We start from the raw sequence: 20,453 nt of genomic DNA on the forward strand, positions 1-20,453 counted from the left end.
TTTTCCTTAACTTTGTGTTAAGTAGAACTCACTTAAGTTTCAAAAATTATTCCTATTTGTAGAAACTTTTTAGAATTGTTTTATCTGTTTCTTTGTTCAGCTTTTCTGACTCATTTGTGATTTGATTATTTCTCTGCTAAGCTCTTTCCAAAGTGAAACCTAAAATGGCTGTAGGAGCCAAACTTCCAAAATCAGTGTAGGTCAGCCTGACCTCTGTCCTCAACAAAGATGTGATAGAATTCAGGGTTTTTGTTTGTTTGCACCATTCTCCTGCCTCAGCCTCCCGAGTAGCTGGGACTACAGGCGCCCGCCATCACGCCCAGCTAATTTTTTGTATTTTTGGTAGAGACGGTGTTTCACTGTGTTAGCCAGGATGGTCTCGATCTCCTGACCTCGTGATCCGCCCACCTCAGCCTCCCAAAATGCTGGGATTACAGGCGTGAGCCACCACGCCCAGACAATTCAGGGGTTTTAAGTGAAGGACAACTGAAATCACCTAGCCCACCCTTTGCGTGTTTAAGCATCAAGGAGCATTCATTGGTGATGATTTGAATGTCCTGGGACAGTGGTGGAGCTTCAAAAGGGGTCATTGTGAAGATAGAGAGCACAGCCGCAGGAGTCAGATCCGAGTTTGAGTTTCTAGCAGGTTTTGTGGGGGGCAAATTACCTAACCTGTCTGAGCCCATTCATCCAGAAAATCCAGACAGTTTTACTGTCGTAGAGCTTTTGTGGGAATGAAGTGGGAGTGCATGGAAATGCTTGACATAGCAGTGGATATGCGACTGTCAAATGAATGCCGTGTATTTCTATTAGTGTCATGAGCATAGCCATTAATAAGGAAGGCTCTTATTGGTTACTTATATAATTTGGATGAATCGTTGATCTGGTATATATATATATTGTAAACGCCTCTTCCTTCTATGTTGCCTTTCACTTTCATGAACTAAGTTTGGTTTGAGTTAGGCTACACATTATTAGTTTCTAACAATCTTTCGGGTTAGGGGTCCATAACCAAATAAACTCCTCCTCCATTTTCAATAAGTCACTTGATCTTTCCGATCCTCGGGATTTTTATCTGTAAAATGGGAGTCTGATACCAACCTCAAGGCGCTTTGAGTATTAAAAGTATTAAGTGAGGAAATAGTGGAATTATTTTGTTAGCTGTAAATCTGTGTAAATGCATTTGTGACACCATTGACAAGCCTTTAAAGCTCTGTGATGCGTCTCGGTCCTTCCTTTTCACTTTGCCAGTTGCACATTCCCTGTCCTCCTTACATAGCCCTTTCTCCAGTTCAGTCCTCACCTCCTTGGATTTTTTTTTTTTTTTTTTTTTTTTGACGGAGTTTAGCTCTTGTTGCCCAGGCTGGAGTGCAATGGTGCAATCTCAGCTCACCACAACCTCCGCCTCCTGGGTTCAAGCAATTCTCCTGCCTCAGCCTCCTGAGTAGCATGCGCCACCATGCCTGGCTGTTTTTTTGTATCTTTACCAGAGACGGGGTTTCTCCATGTTGGTCAAGCTGGTCTGGAACTCCCAACCTCAGGTGATCTGCTCGCCTCAGCATCCCAAAGTGCTGGGATTACAGGCTGAGCCCCCTTTTTAAGTCTCTTGCTTCAACCCTGCATGTCTATCTGCCTTCTGGACATCACACCACCTAGGTGTTCAAATTCACCTCTGCCCCAAGCCTGACTACCTCCCAATTTCTCCCTAACCCATATTCGAGCCAAAACCCTGGAATGCTCGTTGATTCTTTTCCATTTCACATTCAGTAACTGTCCCGTAGATCCGTGAATCCTCTAGGACTTCAGCAGACTCTGATCCTTCATTTCTGTTTCAGCTTCCAGGCTGCTGGCCGCACAACCTCAGCCTTGAATTTCTGCTGCTGTTTCCTTTAGCTCTGTCTGGTTTTGTTTTTTGTTTGTTTGTTGTCTGTTTCAGTCAAGCTGTACCAAATTAATCTTAACAAATAATACTGGTGACATTATTTCTCTACCCAGAAACCTTGTATGACTTCCTCTTATTTCTTGGGTCAGGGTCAAACTCCTTGGCTCCATTTTTAAAGCCCTGTATAAATTAGATGTTTTGTGTATTTTCTGGCTACTTTGTGGTGATGTTCTGCCCTCTTCCACCGCAGAGGAAGCACCGTGTGGTCAGGGGCCGTGGCTGTCTGAGTCACCATTATATCCCCTGCACAGTGCCAGGCACATAATGGTACTTAACAAATGTTTGCTGAATATATTGAGCAGATAGATGGGTGTCCAAATTAGTTTCTTACCTACTTCCTGCCTTCTTATGCCCCTTTACGCCTGCTGGTTTGGTCAGTGTTCTGTGTTTCTGTCCCCAACACCGGCCTGTTATTATTTTCCCCTGAAATGCCGCAGCCCATCTTGGATACCCAAAGCAAATCAGAGTCCACCTTTGTGTTCTCACTGGGGTCTCACCACCTCCATGAAGTTTTCTTTGCATTCTGACTTCTGTGAACTTCTTTCTGCCTCATTAATGTTAGCATTCCTGTTTTATATTGTTCAGTTAAATCAATGTTTGCATGGAGTTTTTTTGGGGGGTGGGGAATAGGAAATAGATAGGGATCTATGTGTAATTTCTTTGAGCTACGGACCATATTATATTTCTTTTGTGCCCCTAGTTGTTTCTAAAGCCGGTTGACATTCAGTAAACTTACTGATTGAAGGGGTAAGTATTTGCTAACGACATACTCACCTTGTCTACTGGTATTCTTGAGGAATACATTGCAATTTTAGCAATCAAATTCTAGAGGAACTTATTATTGGAAGGAATTTATTTGTTGTTAATTTGGTAAATCTAAGTCAGGTACAAGAGGAAGAGAGCAAATTCAAACATATGCCTTTATGCTCAGGCTCCAGAGTGAGTCAGGGCCTATGGAGACTCAGTGCAGGACTGAATAGCATGCCAGAAGAGGAAACAACGGCTTTTCCCTTTCGCTGGGCTTGTCCTTTTCATCTGGCAGATATTGATTATCTTCCTCTTATGTTTCTTATTGTGGTGGGAAAAGGTTACTTTATCATCTTTTGCACTAGCACCACTAATGACATTTGTAAAAGAAAATAAGTTTCAGATGGATCAGATATATTTTTTTGTATGGTATTTGGTTGTTTTTTTGTTTTGTTTTGTTTTTGTCAATTAAATGGAGCTGCATTTGTACCGTAGATACAGGTTAGTCTCACGTTAAATCCTGTTCTACTTGCATTGTTCCTGTGGAGATCAGTCAGACAGAATGAGTTACTCCAGTCTACACAGTGCTTGATGTTGTAGTATGATTCCAAATACATCATGGGGTTTATTTCTGTTTGACGATGAATCCCGTATTTCCAGACTTTCCAAAGATATTCTACATGTGAATGAAAATGAGAGAAAGGGGGGGTTGAGCAGGAAAAATGCCATCAGGATATTGCGGAGCTGGGAATAAGAGGAACTGTGGCTGGGCACGGTGGCTCACGCGTGTAATCCTAGCACTTTGGGAGGCCGAGGTGGGTGGATCACGAGGTCAGGAGATTGAGACCATCCTGGCTAACACGGTGAAACCCCGTCTCTACTAACAAATACAAAAAATTAGCCGGGCATGGTGGCGGGCACCTGTAGTCCCAACTACTCAACAGGCTGAGGCAGGAGAATGGCATGAACCCGGGAGGCGGAGCTTGCAGTGAGCCGAGATCATGCCACTGCACTCCAGCCTGGGCGACAGAGCAAGACTCTGTCTCCAAAAAAAAAAAAAAAAAAAAAAAGAGGGACTGTATTGTGTAAAGCCTCAGGCCATATGGTTGGAACCTTTACAAAATGAAATAGGGAATTTTTTTTTTTTACCAAGTCCAGTTAAGTAGTTGCTTTTTAATGCCTGATAAGTAAGTGGCTTGGTCTCTTAGTATAATCAGTATCTACTAAATGACACCAAATAATATGTGACACCCTTTCTCTCCGTAGAACAGCTCTTACTCAGCACAAAGCAGCCATGCTGTCTTGGTGTTAATTAGCTCTGAAATCTGCTTTTTCTTTTAAAGTGTGTAAGCACCAACTATCATAATAAACACTGCAGGTTTTTATGAGCTGATGCAGTTTCTTTCCATCAAATTATTGGGGAACATATGGACAGTAATGAATCTTCAATTGTGGTAATCAGGCAAACTTCGCAAAATCCAGTAGAATATAGTTTGTGGAGCCTTCATTGGTGAAATTTAGTAATACAGATACATCGCCTGGAAGTTCGAGTTTGAAAATACAGGCTAAAGCAACAAAAAACCTGGTGGCTTTAGTATTCCCAAAGTGAATATAAATATGAGGTATTATTAAGTTGTTATTTGCATGCTCTATTCAGTCTTCAAAGTATCAAATTAAGTATCATCATCATGGTAGGTATAAGTACCGTTCACCCAATGTGGTTGGTTCTTTGCTTGCCCAGCACATGGTAGGACTGCACTTGCTAGTGTCCTTGTGGTCAAGTGAGACCTTGGGACTAGTTCTAGCCGGTGATGTCAGTGGAAGTGAGGTGTGTCACTTCTAGGTCCAAGCATTGAAATGCCAGTGTGAGCCAGGGAGCCTGCTGTCCCCTCTGCCTTGGTGATTGGCACAGGATGACTGCTCTGTCATCCTGGGACCTGAAGACATTGCCAAACTGTACTAGCTGGCCTCAGATGGACATGTAAAGTGAGAGAGAAATAAGCCATTGAAATTTTTGGATTGTTTGTTACTGCAGTATCATCTAGCCCAGCAGTTATCAAACTTTTTGGTGTTAGGATTCCTTTACATTCTTAAATTATTCCTTACATTCTTAAGTTATTTGGTGTTAGGATTCCTTTACATTCTTAAGTTATTACATTCTTAAGTTATTCTTAAGTTATTCCTTTACATTCTTAATGTTATCCTTGACATTCTTAAGTTATTAAGTTATTGAGGATCCCAAAGAGCTTTTGTTTATGTGAATTATAGCTATCGATATTTAATCAGAAATTAAAACTGAGTAATTGCTAAAATATTGTTGTAAAACAAGACACAAATACAAATGTATTTCAGTAGAAGCACAAGGAAAACGTTTAAGGATTTAAAATGACTGTATTGGACAATAATGAGGTTATAGATACACAGACATCACCGCAGATATAACCAATGATAGCACAGTCAAGGAACTGAGAGCTAATTGAGTTAATCTCAAAACTCTTGTATTTATTTAAACTCTTGTATTTATACCAACCTTAGAAATTTCTAGAAAACATAAGACATGTACACACATTCCATTAAACATCAGAACAATGATATTGTAACTAAAAGTTCTCTGAAAGATAATTTGGAAAAAAGAGATTTTACTCCAGTGAATACTTTGCAAACCGGGGAAACCCAGCCTCCAGTATAAAACAAAGGTGGGTTCTAGAGAACAAAAGGAAAACTCAGGTTTTATAGCCAAAGTTCCTGCCTGGGTTCCCAGTCAGGTCCATTTAGGTAAATGAAGGATAGAAACTTGCTTAGTTCTTATTGGTTGATACAGGTGAGTCCTGATTGGCTGGGGCAGAGGAGCTCAGATTGATTGAGGTGGGTGAGCTCCAAAGATAAAAAGATGTGGATTTTGGAAAACTCTGTGCGACCTCTAGTCAGCAAAAGGCCACCTGACTGTTTTAAATTTAGGTATGTCAGGATCCATCTTGAAGGATTGCCTCTTTTAGGCTCACGTTTGTTCCCAAGATCATCACACATCCTGTAACCTCGAGATTCCACTGTACACTGAAGAAAGGATGAGAGTGAAAAAGGCAAATAACAGCTTTGTGTTATTAGAAAAATAGTTTTGACTTTGTGGATCCCTGAAGGGGTCTCAGAGATTCCTGGGATGCCCCAGACCACACTTTGAGAACCACTGATCTAGCCTATCCTAACCAAATGCAATCGTGGTACAGACATATTATCCAGACATGTTTTAGCTTATTTTGCCTTAGCCTCCTGAGGTGCTGGAAGTACACCTGGATAATTTTTTTAAATTTTTTTGTAGAGTCAGGATCTCGCTATGTTGCTCAAGCTGGTCTTGAACTCCTGGCCTCAAGCAGTCCTCCCACCTTGGGATACCAAAGTGCTGGGATTACTGTACTGGTGTGAGCCATTGCACCCAGCCCTGTTATTGATTTCTGACTTCATCCTCTTGTGGTAGGAGAAGATATTTTGTATGATGTCAGTCTTTAAAGTCTATTGAGACTTAATTTGGGGCCTAATATATAGTCTATCCAGAAAATATAACCAGGTGATTGAGATGATGAAAGATTATAGACTTAAAGTATGATACATTTCTTAATTTTTATTAACAGAATTTTAGGATAAGAACGTACCTTTAGGTATCATTCTTAATGATAATCTCATTGCATTTTGAAATAACAGTATTTCTGTAAGAGTGAGAGGTTCTCATTTATGAAATATCGAACCAGTGACCTTAGCTATTCAGTTATAATGAAAGGACCAATCTAACCTTTTATTGAATGTGATATTTATTAAAAATGAAACATCTTATTTACATTACTTAATAGCATATTAAGCCATTTATTAATAAGATTAAAGAATGTCTTGCAGAGTAGATATTCTACTCTCTTATCATCTAGTTTAATTTTAATAACCAGGAAATAGCAGTCTAACTGAGAGTCAGTCAATCGGTCTAATCCAGTACTTGTAACTTTATGAGACACAAAAAAGGACAATTAAAATTTGCAGAAAGAAAATGATTTGTGACTGGGTGCAGTGGCTCACGCCTGTAATCCCAGCACTTTGGGAGGCTGAGGCGGGCGGATCAGCTGAGGTCAGCAGTTCCAGACCAGCCTGGCCAACATGATGAAATCCCATCTCTATTAAAAATACAAACAATTAGCTGGGCATGGTGGCGTGCGCCTGTAGTCCCAGCTACTTGGGAGGCTGAGGCAGGACAATTGCTTGAACCCAGGAGGCAGACGCTGCAGTGAGCCGAGATCACAGCACTGCACTCCAGCCTGGGTGGCAGAGTGAAACTCCATCTTAAAAAAAAAAAAAAAGAAAGAAAATGATTTGTAATGGCCGTGTGGGAAAAAAAAATAAGTCCCTTTTACATCATCACATAAGTAAACCTACCTGGAAAAGATTATTTTCCCATGATTTATGTTTGAAACACCAGGGTTTGGTATAGGTGGTATATTGATAAGTGTAGCAAGAAATGCATTTAAAGTTGGGAGGAAAACAAAACACTACAGCAAGAAGAAAAAGGAGAAAATGCAGAGATGGAAATATGGAGGCCCACCTCTTCTAGAGAACCTTGTATTTTTATAGAAATAGAACATACATGCAGAAAAGTGGTCATCTCCTGAGTATACAGCACAATGCATTTTCACAAGCAGGACTGCTTCATGAATGAATGTTTCCATTATCCATGCACCAGGGCGGTGCCCTCTGAATTGTTCCAGTTTCAGTACTCCTGTTGCCAAAAAGATACCACAACTGAATTGTGATGATGGTAATAACAAAAGTGGTTATGGTCCTAGTATGAGCTGGACATTGTTAAGCACTTATGCTTGTATTATCTCAATTACGCCTCACAAAGACTCAGAAAGAAGCACTATTGTCCACAGTTTGCAGGTGATGAAACAGAAAGGGGCTTAAAGGAGCTATAATTCCTAAGTTTTTGCTGTGTGTTGGGCACTGTGTGAAGCACTTCATGGTCACTGTCTGGTTTCATTCTCACACTGTCCTTGCAAGGGTTGTCATCCCCTTTTATGGAGGACAAGACTAAATGCCAGAAATCTCACTTGCCATGGTCACAAAGCTTGGAAGTGACAGATCCTGCATCCAAACATGGGCTGTTTGACTGCCACACCTGCATTCTCAACTAGCAGAATGGAAGGCTGTGTTGCCCCAGAGCGAACCACATGGGCATGGCTGGAAGACAGGCAGCCAGCCCCTGTTTGGCAGTGCCGTCCCCGAAGTCTGCACCAAAGGGAAGATGGGAGAAAGAGATTTGCCGCGGAGTGGGGTGTCACCAATTCTTAGAGGCCAGGAGCTGCTCGTTCAGCAAGATCCTTGACCCTATTCTGACAGAGTAGTTCATGGAACCTTCAAGGAGCTCCCACTTTAAAATGGCATGCAGCAGAGTTGCCTCTCTCCAAACCAGCGGGAAGCTCTCTGTGGCCTGCTTTAAAGGGCAAGCTGAATGGCTTGGGTCTAGCTAGTTTTTTTCCCCCTCTGTCACCCAGGCTGGAGTGCAGTGGTGCAATCGTAGCTCACTGCAACCTCAGCCTCCCCAGTCTCAGGTGATCCTCCCACCTCAGCCTTCCAGGTAGGACCACAGGCAAGCGCCTCCACGCCCAGGTAATTTTTGTATTTTTGGTAGATATGGGGTTTCGCCATGTTACCCAGTCTAGTCTTGAACCTGTGGGCTCAAGCAATCTGCCCACCTCTGCCTCCCAAAGTGCTAGGTCTACACGTGTCAACCACTGCGTCCAGCTTTGTTTCTTTTCTGGATAGCAGAATCCAGTAAAGTTAGAGCCAGAAGGCTCCTGGAGGTCACCCACGCCATCACCTACTCCTCAGATGAAGCTGGCCTGAGCCTGGTCTAGGGCTGAGGAGATGGGCTTGAGGGAGCAGAACCCGGGCCCCAGCACCGCTACCCCCTCAGGCATGTGGGACCGATGGGCCAATGTCCTCTGCACGTTTTCCAGTCAGGTTTATTGTCTTCCTCTTGGAGTCCTTCAGAATTCCTTCTTTAGAACCCCTGGTAAACTCGCACAAATACCCTGGCTTTCTAGCATCTGAATAACTTAATCCTGTAGAAAATATTTAGATTCTGGGCCAAAAATTATTACTAAAGTACAGTAAAATTGTATTTTTTTTGCTGGTGAAGAAGCTCATTAGTCCTGGGACTGAAAGATACTGAAACATTGTGGAAGTAACAGAGAATACAGTCATCTTTTTTTTTTTTTTTTTTTTTTTTTTGTAATTATGGTCCCAGGACTAACTTATGTCTCTGTGACCTCTTTCTTTGAGGATCTGTGTTCCAGGCCCTCATCCTAGAGGACTGTCAATCCTCACATCCCCTCCTGGCCCCTCTAGCATGTCAGTGACCCAGAAATGCGCTTCAGTTGTCAAAACGGTGGGGATACGTCCTCAAATCAAATGTTCTTTAACTGATATACCAAAGGGTAGAACTGCCCATCCAGTACCACCCCTGATAGGCCAAAATAGCCTCTAGAATCAAACATAACACTTCCCAAAAGCAGACCTGCGGGGCCAGCCACATAGCCCGCTCAGTGTCCCAAGGCCTCTGAGGGGCCCTGTCTAGAGACCCTCTTGGTGGCTATGAGGCAGGCCACAGTGAATGTGGGTTTGCCTCGTTGGCACCCGCCCCCCACTGTGGTTAAAGCACACCAGAGCCCGTCTGCCTTGTGCCACACCTTCAGATGTCCTGCATAGGAGAATTGGAGAGTTGATGCCTTTTGGTTTTTAGGGGGTCTGGGGGTTTGGGGGAGGGTTGGTTACTACAGGTTAGGGAAGCATTTCTGCCACTGAATGTGCTGCCTTCTGGAATTAGAGGTTGCATTCGAGTGCACGTGGGCCTTACAAGTTTGTCTTTGAATTTCAAGGATTCATGTTCGTTATGTCATTAAATTGATGTCATTTCTGTCTAATGGTATATAGCTTTTCTTTGCCTGAACCTGTTCTGTTTAGACTGCCTTGGCATGATTTACTTCAAATAAGTTAAAGAGTTAGCACGTCTCTGTGACATTTTTGTTTCAGCTCAGAGCACACTGAGCCATTCCAGAGACCCAAACGTTCATTCATTGGATAGCAGCACTTCCCAGCAAAACCCAGTCCCTATTGATGTACGTAATTGATCACTTTATTAACTGGCAAAAAGAAGCCTTGTTGAGGTGATAAACCGAACTTCATTACATCCTGTATGTCGAGAGCAAACACATTGGGACGTGGCTGATGGGTTCCCATTTCAAGGCTGATTCTGATAATGATAATGTTTAAGTAGCATTGATTGTTCTCTAATTGAATTTTTCTTTCTTTAGGCCTCTTCTGAAGAGCTGAAAGCTGCCTACCGGAGGCTCTGTATGCTCTACCATCCAGACAAGCACAGAGACCCAGAGCTCAAGTCACAGGCGGAACGACTGTTTAACCTTGTTCACCAGGCTTATGAAGGTCAGTGGAGGGCTGGGCTTTGTAGAAACATCCTGGTAACAGATATTCGATTTTTAGGAGGTGCGATTTGTAGAGGATAGAAAAAGAGAGTCCTTAGAGGTATATAAAACAGGTGGTTAGTTTAGTACTTTTCACTGACAGGGTCCTTTGAAAGAGTAGTATTTTGCTTTGGAAATCAATATGTGTCCAGTAAGTAGAAAATGACAGACCGGGCGAAGTAATAGACAGAGTCTCAATTGCAAGGGAATACTCAAGTTTTAAATCGTTTACCAGTTTTCTTCTAAAGGGAACTCTTATAGGTAAAAGGCTGATCGTTACAGGGAAGGTTTCTTTGTTCTCTTTTTTGTTAGAAGATACAAGGACATTTTTTCATCCAAAAGTGATTTTATTGGTTCTGAAGCAGTTATCGGTTCTAATAAAAGAAAGAAAATGATGTTAAGAAGGCTTATAGGAAATAGAACCAAGCGATTCACATTTTTATACTTATGTCTTATGTATGTCAGAAAGAACATTCTGTGATATATTTGTTTATAAAATATGAAAGTCACTACCAGATTCAGAGCTTCTGTTTGGGATGGCAAAAAGTTCTGGAAATAGAGAGTGATGATGGTTACACAACATTGTAAATGTACTTAATGCTATTGAATTGTATACTTTAAAATGGTTAAAATGGTAAATATTATATGTATATTTTACCACCATTTTTAAAATTTAAATTTAAAAAAATGTTAAATCACTGTTATATACATCAACTACAATAAGTTATTTGTTCCAGAACCATCTGGTGATTTGCTTCTTAGACCAAAAATTAGATAATGTGTTTCTTTATAAAATCATAAAGTCATCTCACTGTATACATAATAGCTTGTAGTGTTTTTCACTTTATAGTTTTACCAAAAAGTTAGATTTTAATGGCCAGTGAAAATCAGGCTGCAGTGTGTGATAAATGTGTACAGTCGGTGTAGTGTCATTACCAAATTTAACTGTATTCAGATCATTTGCATGGCGGTTGTGAAGAGTAGCCTGTTCTTTTTATTGTATTCTGTTATCTAAATGGGTGCATTAATTTTACTGTTGTCTAAATTAGCCACATAGTTTGCTTGTATTGTGTTGGAGACCTGGGGAAGAGTTAAAGAAAAACCCTACCAGTGCTAGTGAAAGTGCCACAACAGCAGACCTGGCCTCATGTTTAGCCTAAAGGGAGACTCAGGCAAAATAGTGAATGAATAATTCCTTATTAAATGCTGGAGAGGAACACAAGTTTGGCTCCTGTGTTTTCCAGGGGCCAGCATTTCTTCCTTTCCCGTTAGATTTGATTATGCATAGGATCATTTATGTGGTTTTTAAATTAGGCCTACAAATATATGGGAACTGTCAGGGGAGAAGAGACCCAAAGGTCTTGGCAGAAATTGGTGAAGCAGAGGGGGAAGAGAACGACCATTGGCCTTGCTGACATTTGAGTTCAGTTGGGATATCGTTCAGTTGGGATATCGTTCAGTTGGGATATCGTTTGAACAGCCCTCACCGTTAGCTGAGAAATCCTTTTCTGATGTATTTTGGGTGATGTGGCCAACAACATGGTAAGAGGTGTTTTTGTCTTTTAAAATTATTTACAAATAGAGAGGAGAAGTGCACAAAAGAAATGTAGCCTGTCTTTGGAGTTAACAGAACTCTATAGAGTAAATAACAAATCAGCTTTTTCTAGTATCTGAGCCTGTTTCTACTTTTATAGCAAGCTTCTTTAGAAACTGGAACCCACTCTTTCAAGTCAGTGTACTTTTATACACCGTGGCAGAAATTTACCAAATTATTTTAAAAACAACGTTCATGTCCTTTCCCAATGCAGGAGCCCATGCCGCTTCCTGCATGGTGCACCTTGTACACCTTGTAGCTGTACCTTCCAATCAAGAGTAACTTGGACACTGGAAAATCTGACTTTTCTCATTTGTAGCCGCCTTTAAACATATCCTACATTAGCTGGGTGCAGTGGCTCACACCTGTAATCCCAACATTTTGCAAGGCCAAGGCAGGAGAATCATTTGAGGCCAGGAATTCGAGATCAGCCTAGGCAACATAGTGAGACCCCATCTCTACAAAAAATAAATTAGCTGGGCACGGTGGCACACACCTGTAATCCCAGCTGCTTGGAAAGCTAGAGCAGGAGGATTAGTTAAGCCCAGGAATTCAAGGCTGCAGTGAGCTATGATCTTACCATTGCACTCCAGCCAGGACAACAGAGAAGGACCCTGTCAGTCAATAAGTCAATAAACAAATCCTAGGTTGAATCGAAAAAGCAGTTGGGAGGAAAGATGTGTAGAAAATGAAAGGGGTCTCTAGGAAGATTGTGATCAGACAGGGAGAACAGGAGATGGGCTTACCTAATGATGTCAGTATTCTCAGGAAGGACTGAAGGTGAATTTTATATTTTATAAACATGTTTAATTTTTAATTTGCAGTGCTTAGTGACCCCCAAACCAGGGCCATCTATGATATATATGGGAAGAGAGGACTGGAAATGGAAGGATGGGAGGTAAGAGAAACTGTGCGTCTGGTGTTCCAGAAAAGTCATTGAACAGTTACAGAACATCTCCCCAAAACCCTGCAATCTGTAATAATGTCTTTGGGAATATTTGAAACCATTAGAGCCCCCTTCCTTGCCCTGTATTTTTGTTTTAGAGGTTGAGTTCTGGACTTGGCTTTGCCACTTTATAACTCTGAACTTGGGCCAGCCACTCATCTGACTTGTCCTTCGTTCCCTAACCTGTCAAGTAAAACGGAAGAGGGATGGACCAGACCAGTAATTTTTAACCCAGGTGTGGGGCGGGAGCAAGCGGAGCAGGGGGTTGATGGGAGGCGATTTCTTCAAGGGTGCAGTTCTGTCTCCATATACACTCCCTTCCACCCTCCACAGTTCTGTGCCTCTCTCTCCACCTCAGTTCTGAATAATTGCTGTGAGGAAATATTTCAGATGGGAGTATGTTATGCACGTGAGCAAAATGGAAGCAGAGTTGCTGAGGTTGCATTGCCTGTAATGACCCTTTCAATTCTCATGTATTATAATATTCAAGCTTTGTCAAATGTGATGAGTGAAACAAAATATATAGCAAATGTGTCGCCCTGGGCAGCCATGCTGTGGGAGAGCAGTCACTAAAATCCAGACAATTTGTTTGCTTTCACACTGCCACTGACTAGCAGTAGAGTCTTGGGCAAGTCATTGGGCTACTAGTGCTTCCATGTTACTATCTGAAAAATGAATGTGAAGATTAGTTGTGAAACCCTTAAGTTGCTACAGGGATATATAGGTATCATTAAAGAAACTTTGTTCTGACCCAGGCAAAGTGGCTCACACCTGTAATCCTAACACTCTGGGGAGCCAGGCTGGGAGGATCACATGAGGCCAGGAGTTCGAGACCAGCCTGAGAAACATAGCAAGACCCTGTCTCTACAAAACATTTTTTAAAAAATTAGGCGGGCTTGGTGGCGCACACCTGTATTCCCAGCTATTCAGGAGGCTGAGATGGGAGAATCACTTGAGCACAGGAGGTTGAGGCTGCAGTGAGCTATGATCACGCCACTACACTCTAACGTGGGCAACAGAGCAAGACCCTGTCTCACAAAAAAAGAAAGAAACTTGGTTCTGATGCCCAATAAATTTTGCTAGTCTGTTTAATAACATTGAATTGACCTTCATTGAGTTATATTTTCACCATCATGTAAGATTACCCTTGAAGTTCCTTCGATTTTTTTTTTTTTTTTTTTTTTGAGACCGAGTTTTGCTCTTGTTGCCCAGGCTGGAGTGCAGTGGCGCAATCTTGGCTCACCGCAACAAGTGATTCTCCTGCCTCAGCCTTCCTGAGTAGCTGGGATTACAAGGCATGCGCCACCACACCCAGCTAATTTTGTATTTGTAGTAGAGACAGGGTTTCTCCATGTTGGTCATGCTGGTCTCGAACTCCTGACCTCAGATGATCCGCCCACCTCGGCCTCCCAAAGTGCTGGGATTACAGGCATGAGCCACCACACCTGGCCGAAGTTCATTCAGTGTTTAGTCTCAAGCATGCGTGCCTGTCTCTTCCAGTTCTGGCATCAAAGCCTTGTAAAGGCCTTCAGATAAGGAGTGGAAGAAAAGCAAAAGAGGATCCTATTTCCTTTCCTGCCTTTCCACTGCTGCTTCATATTGGTGGCTCATGGGCCATATTCCACTAATAGCCTTTTTTGGTGTGTGTGTGTGTGTGTTTGTGAGAGAGAGTGCGCACGTGCTCTGTCGCCCACACTGCTCTGTCGCCCAGGCTGCAGTGTGTTGGTGCCATCACGGCTCACTGCACCCTCGACCTCCCAGGCTCAAGTGAGTCTCCCACCTCAGCCTCCCAAGTAGCTGTGACTACAGGCACACACCACCATGCCTAGCTAATTTTTTAATTTTTTGTAGAGATGGGGTCTTTCTGTGTTGCCCAGGCTGGTCTCAAACTCCTAGCCTGAAGCTACCCTCCCACCTCAGCCTCCCAAAGCGCTGGGATTACAGGTGTGAGCCACCGCGCCCAGCCTGTTGCCATTTTTTGATTGCCTCACACAGTGATTTCTAGTTGCTAACATTTCAACCCTGGGAGGTTCTGCATGATAATTCAGTCTTCTGTCTTTTCTTGAAACATCTGAAGATCTGGTAACAGTGGATCTGAGGAGCCCTTGCCCTTCAGATGGGGCTGGGCTGTCCAATTTGTCCCAGTCCCCACCACTCCCCCTTGCGTTATGTCTGGCTCTTCTCATCTGCATGTCCTCCTGGCTCCAGTGGGCAGTTGGTATTTGGCCTCTGGCTTGATGGGAATAGCAGTGCTTCCTGTCACATTGGTTCATTGCAGCTAGGTATTAAGCCAAATAACTTAGCATTTTCTCATCCAAAAAGGAAAGTAGAATTCTGTTGTATTTATTCAATTTCCCCCTCACTCTTTATACACTCCTTAAAGCTTCTTTGTTTTTTTAAGATGTGAGTTGGCTACAATTTTTCAAGTCAGCAATTGGAGTCACTGAAAAGCTGTAGGACTCCATTACATATTCCCTCTTCAAAGACTAGGTTTTTAGTCCCCAGCAGCATTATCCCAATCAGTGGAGCACTGGGGTCTGCTGGTAGAATATTGTATGGCTTCCTCTCATCAGACCAGATTATCTTCCCATTGGAAACAAAGCAAATCCACACTCAAAATGGTGGTTATACAAATATATAGGGCTGGGTGCAGTGGCTCACACCTGTAATTCCAGCACTTTCAAAGGCTGACACAGGAGGATCACTTGAGCTCAGGAGTTCGAGACCAGCTGGAGCAACACAGTGAGATCGCATCTCTACAAGCGATAAAAAATGAAAAAATTAACCAGGCATGGTGGCGAGTGCCTGTAATCCTACTTCTTGGGAGGCTGAGGTGGGAGGATCGCTTGAGCCTAAGGAGGTCGAGGTTTCAGTGAGCCATGATCACACCACTGCACTCCAGCCTGAGTGACAGTGAGACTGTGTCTCAAAAAATAAAAAATGAAATAAATAAATGAAAATAAAAATATGTGCACAGTCGTGGGTGGCAAGTGGTTAAACATTATTTTCGTATTTTTTTAGTAAACTAAGGAAGTCAGGTTCTCATAGATCAGAATTGGCTTTTTTTTTTTTTTCTCATGTGGATACTAAGCTTTTGCTGCAAGATAAAAATGCTTTCAAAGAAAACTAAATGAAGATACCTCCCCAGATATTTACTCGGAGATGTATTAGTGCTTAACATCCAATAGGAAAATTGAGCCCATTATTCATAATACACAGAAAGTCTCATTGAACTCAAGCACATTCTGTGAAGCTGGAATCAACATTCCTTCAAGGAATTCCTACAGCTGGATGGATTGTTCCATACGAGGATTCTCTCACTGCAATAATAGCTTTCACTCCAGGGAGGAAGCTATATTCCCTTCATGCTGTTGCTGGTATTTTTAGACTGTTAAACTCTTCAGTTGCTGAAGGGTATCCATTTACCACATATTTATTAGGCTGCCATATGGGTAGTCAGTGAAGGGTGAAGGGCATTGACTGTTGGTATCCTGAGTGTCTGAGACGCCTTTAATCCAAAGATCTCAAAGTACTCCACCAACTAGAAATCACTCCCCAACCCTGGAGCTTCTTTAGAATGTACAAAATACTGGCCCAGTTGTCAGTCATTAGGTAAATTTTCAGTCTTTTTTTTTTTTTTGAGACAGAGTCTCACTTTGTCACCCAGGCTAGAGTGTAGTGGCACGATCGTGGCTTACTGCAGTCTCGATCTCCCAGCTCAGGCCATCCTCCTACCTCAGCCTCCCAAGTAGCTGAGACTACAGGCATGCATCACCACGCCCTGCTAATTTTTTTATTTTTATTTTTTGAGACGGAGTCTTGCTCTGTTGCCCAGGCTGAGTGTAGTGGCGTGATCTTGGCTCACTGCAACCTCTGCTTCCGGGGTTCAAGTGATTCTCCTGCCTCAGCCTCCCGAGTAGCTGGAATTACAGGTGCGCACCACTATGCCTGGCTAATTTTTGTATTTTTGGTAGAGACAGAGTTTCACCATGTTGGCCAAGCTGGTCTCAAACTCCTGACCTCAGATGATCCTCCTGCCTTGGCCTTCCAAAGTGCTGGGATTACAAATGTGAGCCACCGTGCCCAGCCCCCCCACTTTTTTTTTAAGGCTTCTAGAGACTGTTATTCTTTGGGAGGATTCCCAAGGAATGAGATGTAACCATTCCCAACTTATAAAACCAGCCATACTGTTTACTTCTCGAGGTTGGTTAGTGATGTTTGTGCAGATATCCACATTGAAAATGAAATTGGTCATTTTTTCAGAATGGCAAAAATCTAACCTTGAACTGTGAATACTTTGACAGGGTTGATTCTGGTAATGGCTGGCAACTGCCATGGAAACCACGTAACTCATCTCCTGCAGATGTCACTTTCAGATGTTAGATTACACCCAGAGTTGCATCCTTTGGCCCAGATCATCTGCAGTTTGGTTTTTGTCTGCAGTCCTTTACATTATTTATATTTTACTTTTCCCTGTCTCTGACATCGGTTTTATAGTATATGAGAAAGTCAGCCTGTATTAAAAGCAGTAATATGGTCAAGATCATGAAAAACCAGCAAAGGTTTAGAACTGTCACAGAGCAGAGAAGACTAAGGACACCTCGTGTCTAAATGCAACGTGGAATCTTGGATTGGATCCTGGAACAGAAAAAGGATGTTCGTAGAAAATCTAGTGAAATCTGAACCCTAGGTTTAATTAGTAGAAATGTATTAATGTTGGTTTCTGAGATTTGAGAGCTCTTCCATGGTTATAAAAGGTGCTAACATTGGGGGAACCTGGGCGCAGGCTATACTAGAAATTTCTGTACTGTTGTTGTAGCGTTTCCAAATCATTTTCTAAAATTATCCCAGAATAAAAAGTTTACTAGCTAGAACCAGATGACACTTTTCAAATGATGTCACTTAACCCTCCTCATTTTATAGCAGGGAAACTGAAGCTTAGAAAGATGACTTGCCTGAGGTCTCCCAGGAGGTTTGAGGTCCTGTCTGTCCTCCTTCCATTATGCCACCTAGCTTTTGGATATCTCCTCATTCCTTTCATCAATAAAGTCAGTCTTCTTGGTGGTTGTTTTTTTGTTGTAGAGATGGGGTCTCACTATGTTGCCCGGGTTGGTCTGGAACTCCTGGGCTGAGTCGGTTTTCTTTTCCTTTTTTTTTTTTTTTTTTTTTTTTGAGATTGAGTTTCGCTCTTTCACCCAGGCTGGAGTGAAGTGGCACGATCTCCGTTCACGGCAACCTCTGCCTCCTCTGCCTCCTAGGTTCAAGCAATTCTCCTGCCTCAGCCTCCCGAGTAGCTGGGATTATGGGCGCCCGCCACCACGCCCAGCAAAATTTTGTATTTTTAGTAGAGACAGGGTTTTGCCATGTTGGCCAGGCTGGTCTCAAACACCTGACCTCAGGTGAGCCCCTGCACCTGGCCGCTCAGTCAGTTTTCTGGTTAGCATAGGGATAGACCTAGTTGGTGAATGCTCCAGTGAACAGCAGTTGTATGGATTCATGAGCTGCATGTGATACACTCTGTCCATGAGAAACATTGAAAATGTCTGGTATTTATCAACTGTCATGCAGCTTTGGATGCTGTGTTCCCAGATGCCTCTGTCTGTAAGGGTTGCTGATAAGGAGAAGAGCGGCTCACAGCTGGCTTAGTCCTGTTCCCCTCTCTGGCATCATGTATTCTGTTTAAAGGAAGATATAAATAATCAAGGCTGGCAGAGGCCTGTGGGAGCTGAGAATGAAGTGCCCTGCCCTGCTAAGTGTCTTCACCGCTCCAGAAAGGCTGGCCATTTTGGCTTTGCTGTTAGCTCTGATTATGTACCAACTATTTGCAAAATTTGTGTAAAATATGACTAAAAATGGAATGATCTGCCACCTTTGGATTATTTGCGTTCGTAATTCATCACAGAATGTAACAGAGAGAAAGTAATTTTCAGCTGTTAGTTCAGTCTTCAAAGATGAAACAGCTAAAATTCCTGAAAATGAATCTTTTCCTGCTGCAGCCTTTGTGAAGCCTCACACTTTCCAGGCTTTGTTTTCTTTTTTCTCCTACAGGGTTTGAGTCCAGGATTTTAATTCTCAGCAGCTAGCAAACCTGTTTCTGAAAAAAATAGTAGTGTATGGGCATATTCATGGGCCTGCTCATGTCACTGATTAAAGTTATGGCGAATCAAACTTTCATTAAAATCTGCATTTTTTAAAACTAATATCCTGTTGAATAGAACACTCAATTATAAAATTTCTATCCAGGCCGGGTGCGGTGGCTCACACCTGTAATCCCAGCACTTTGGGAAGTCAAGGCAGGTGGATCACTTGAGGTCAGGAGTTCAAGACCAGCCTGGCCAACATGGTGAAATGTCATCTCTACTAAAGATAAAAAAACTGGCTGGGTATGGTGGCACAAGCCTGTAATCCCAGCTACTCGGGAGGCTGAGGCAGGAGAATTGCTTGAACCCTGGAAGCGGAAGTTGCAGTGAGCTGAGATCGCATCGCTGCACTCCAGTCTGGGTGACAAAGCAAGACTCTGTCTCAAAAAAATAAAATATTAAAATAAAATAAAATATCGCTGGGCGCAGTGGCTCACGCCACTTTGGGAGGCCAAGACAGGCAGATCACGAGGTCAGGAGAACAAGACCATCCTGGCTAATACTGTGAAACCCAGTCTGTACTAAAAATACAAAAAAATTAGCCGGGCGTGGTGGCGGATGCCTGTAGTCCCAGCTACTCGGGAGACTGAGGCAGAAGAACGGCATGAACCCATGAGGCGGAGCTTGCAGTGAGCTGAGATTGCGCCATTGCACTCCAGCCTGGATGACAGAGTGAGACTCCATCTCAAAAAAAAAAAAAATGGCCAGGCGCAGTGGCTCACGCCTGTAATTCCAGCACTTTGGGAGGCCAAGGCAGGCGGATCATGAAGTCAGGAGATCAAGACCATCCTGGCTAATACGGTGAAACCCCGTCTCTACTAAAAAAAATTAGCCGGGCGTGGTGGCGGATGCCTGTAGTCCCAGCTACTCAGGAGGCTAAGGCAGGAGAATGGTGTGAACCCGGGAGGCAGAGCTTGCAGTGAGCCAAGATCGCACCACTACACTCCAGCCTGGGCAACAGAGCGAGACTCTGTCTCAAATAAATAAATAAATAAATAAATTGAGCAAGACTCTGTCTCAAATAAATAAATAAATCAAATCAAATCAAATCAAATCTCTTTATCCAGATTGGAACATCCTGCGTCCTCTGGGCTATGTAGAGGAACTGTCTGCATTCAGACAGCCTCACACTTAGACCTCCTTGTCCTTGGGATGGTCACCATCCACTGAGTCCAGAGAAACTGTGGCTCCACAGTCAGGTCCACTGAATTGGGCTGTAAAGTCATGAATAATTTTTAAAGTATTTTAAAGCATATTTTCTGGATCTTCAAACTTAATGGAATAGTTGATTACCTACATTTCCCTGAAGCTCTTTCATTTTTATTTTCTTTCGATGAAGGGAGGGGCTGACATGAGATTGAGAAGATAATGGAAACTTTGAAAAATTGTACCTTGCTTTTGTCTATATCAGGATGGGTGGTATTGGCAAGTGAGAGTGCTGTAGATAGGTGACGCACTCTCGATGATTTTAAGCCTGGGCAGCGGGAACGCATCTTGTTCACGAAATAGAACCCAGAATGCCCTTGCGAGGTCACAGAGCAATCACTGTCATGCCACTTAGGACCTT

The 20,453-nt window shown here is 42.8% G+C and overlaps 1 protein-coding gene across 2 annotated transcripts in view; it reads left to right on the top strand.

Annotated features, from left to right (window-relative positions):
• Window positions 1-20,453, top strand: part of DNAJC11 (DnaJ heat shock protein family (Hsp40) member C11) — a 67,676-nt gene that overhangs the window by 10,858 nt on the left and 36,365 nt on the right. For both annotated transcript variants that reach the window (XM_016953272.3, XM_054662285.2), the window contains exons 2-3: window positions 10,039-10,168; window positions 12,625-12,698. In XM_016953272.3, coding sequence (XP_016808761.1) covers window positions 10,039-10,168; window positions 12,625-12,698 — 204 coding nt within the window. The remainder of the gene's footprint in view (window positions 1-10,038; window positions 10,169-12,624; window positions 12,699-20,453) is intronic.

This window comes from Pan troglodytes, chromosome 1 (genome assembly GCF_028858775.2).
Source record: "Pan troglodytes isolate AG18354 chromosome 1, NHGRI_mPanTro3-v2.0_pri, whole genome shotgun sequence".
Lineage (NCBI taxonomy): Eukaryota > Metazoa > Chordata > Mammalia > Primates > Hominidae > Pan > Pan troglodytes.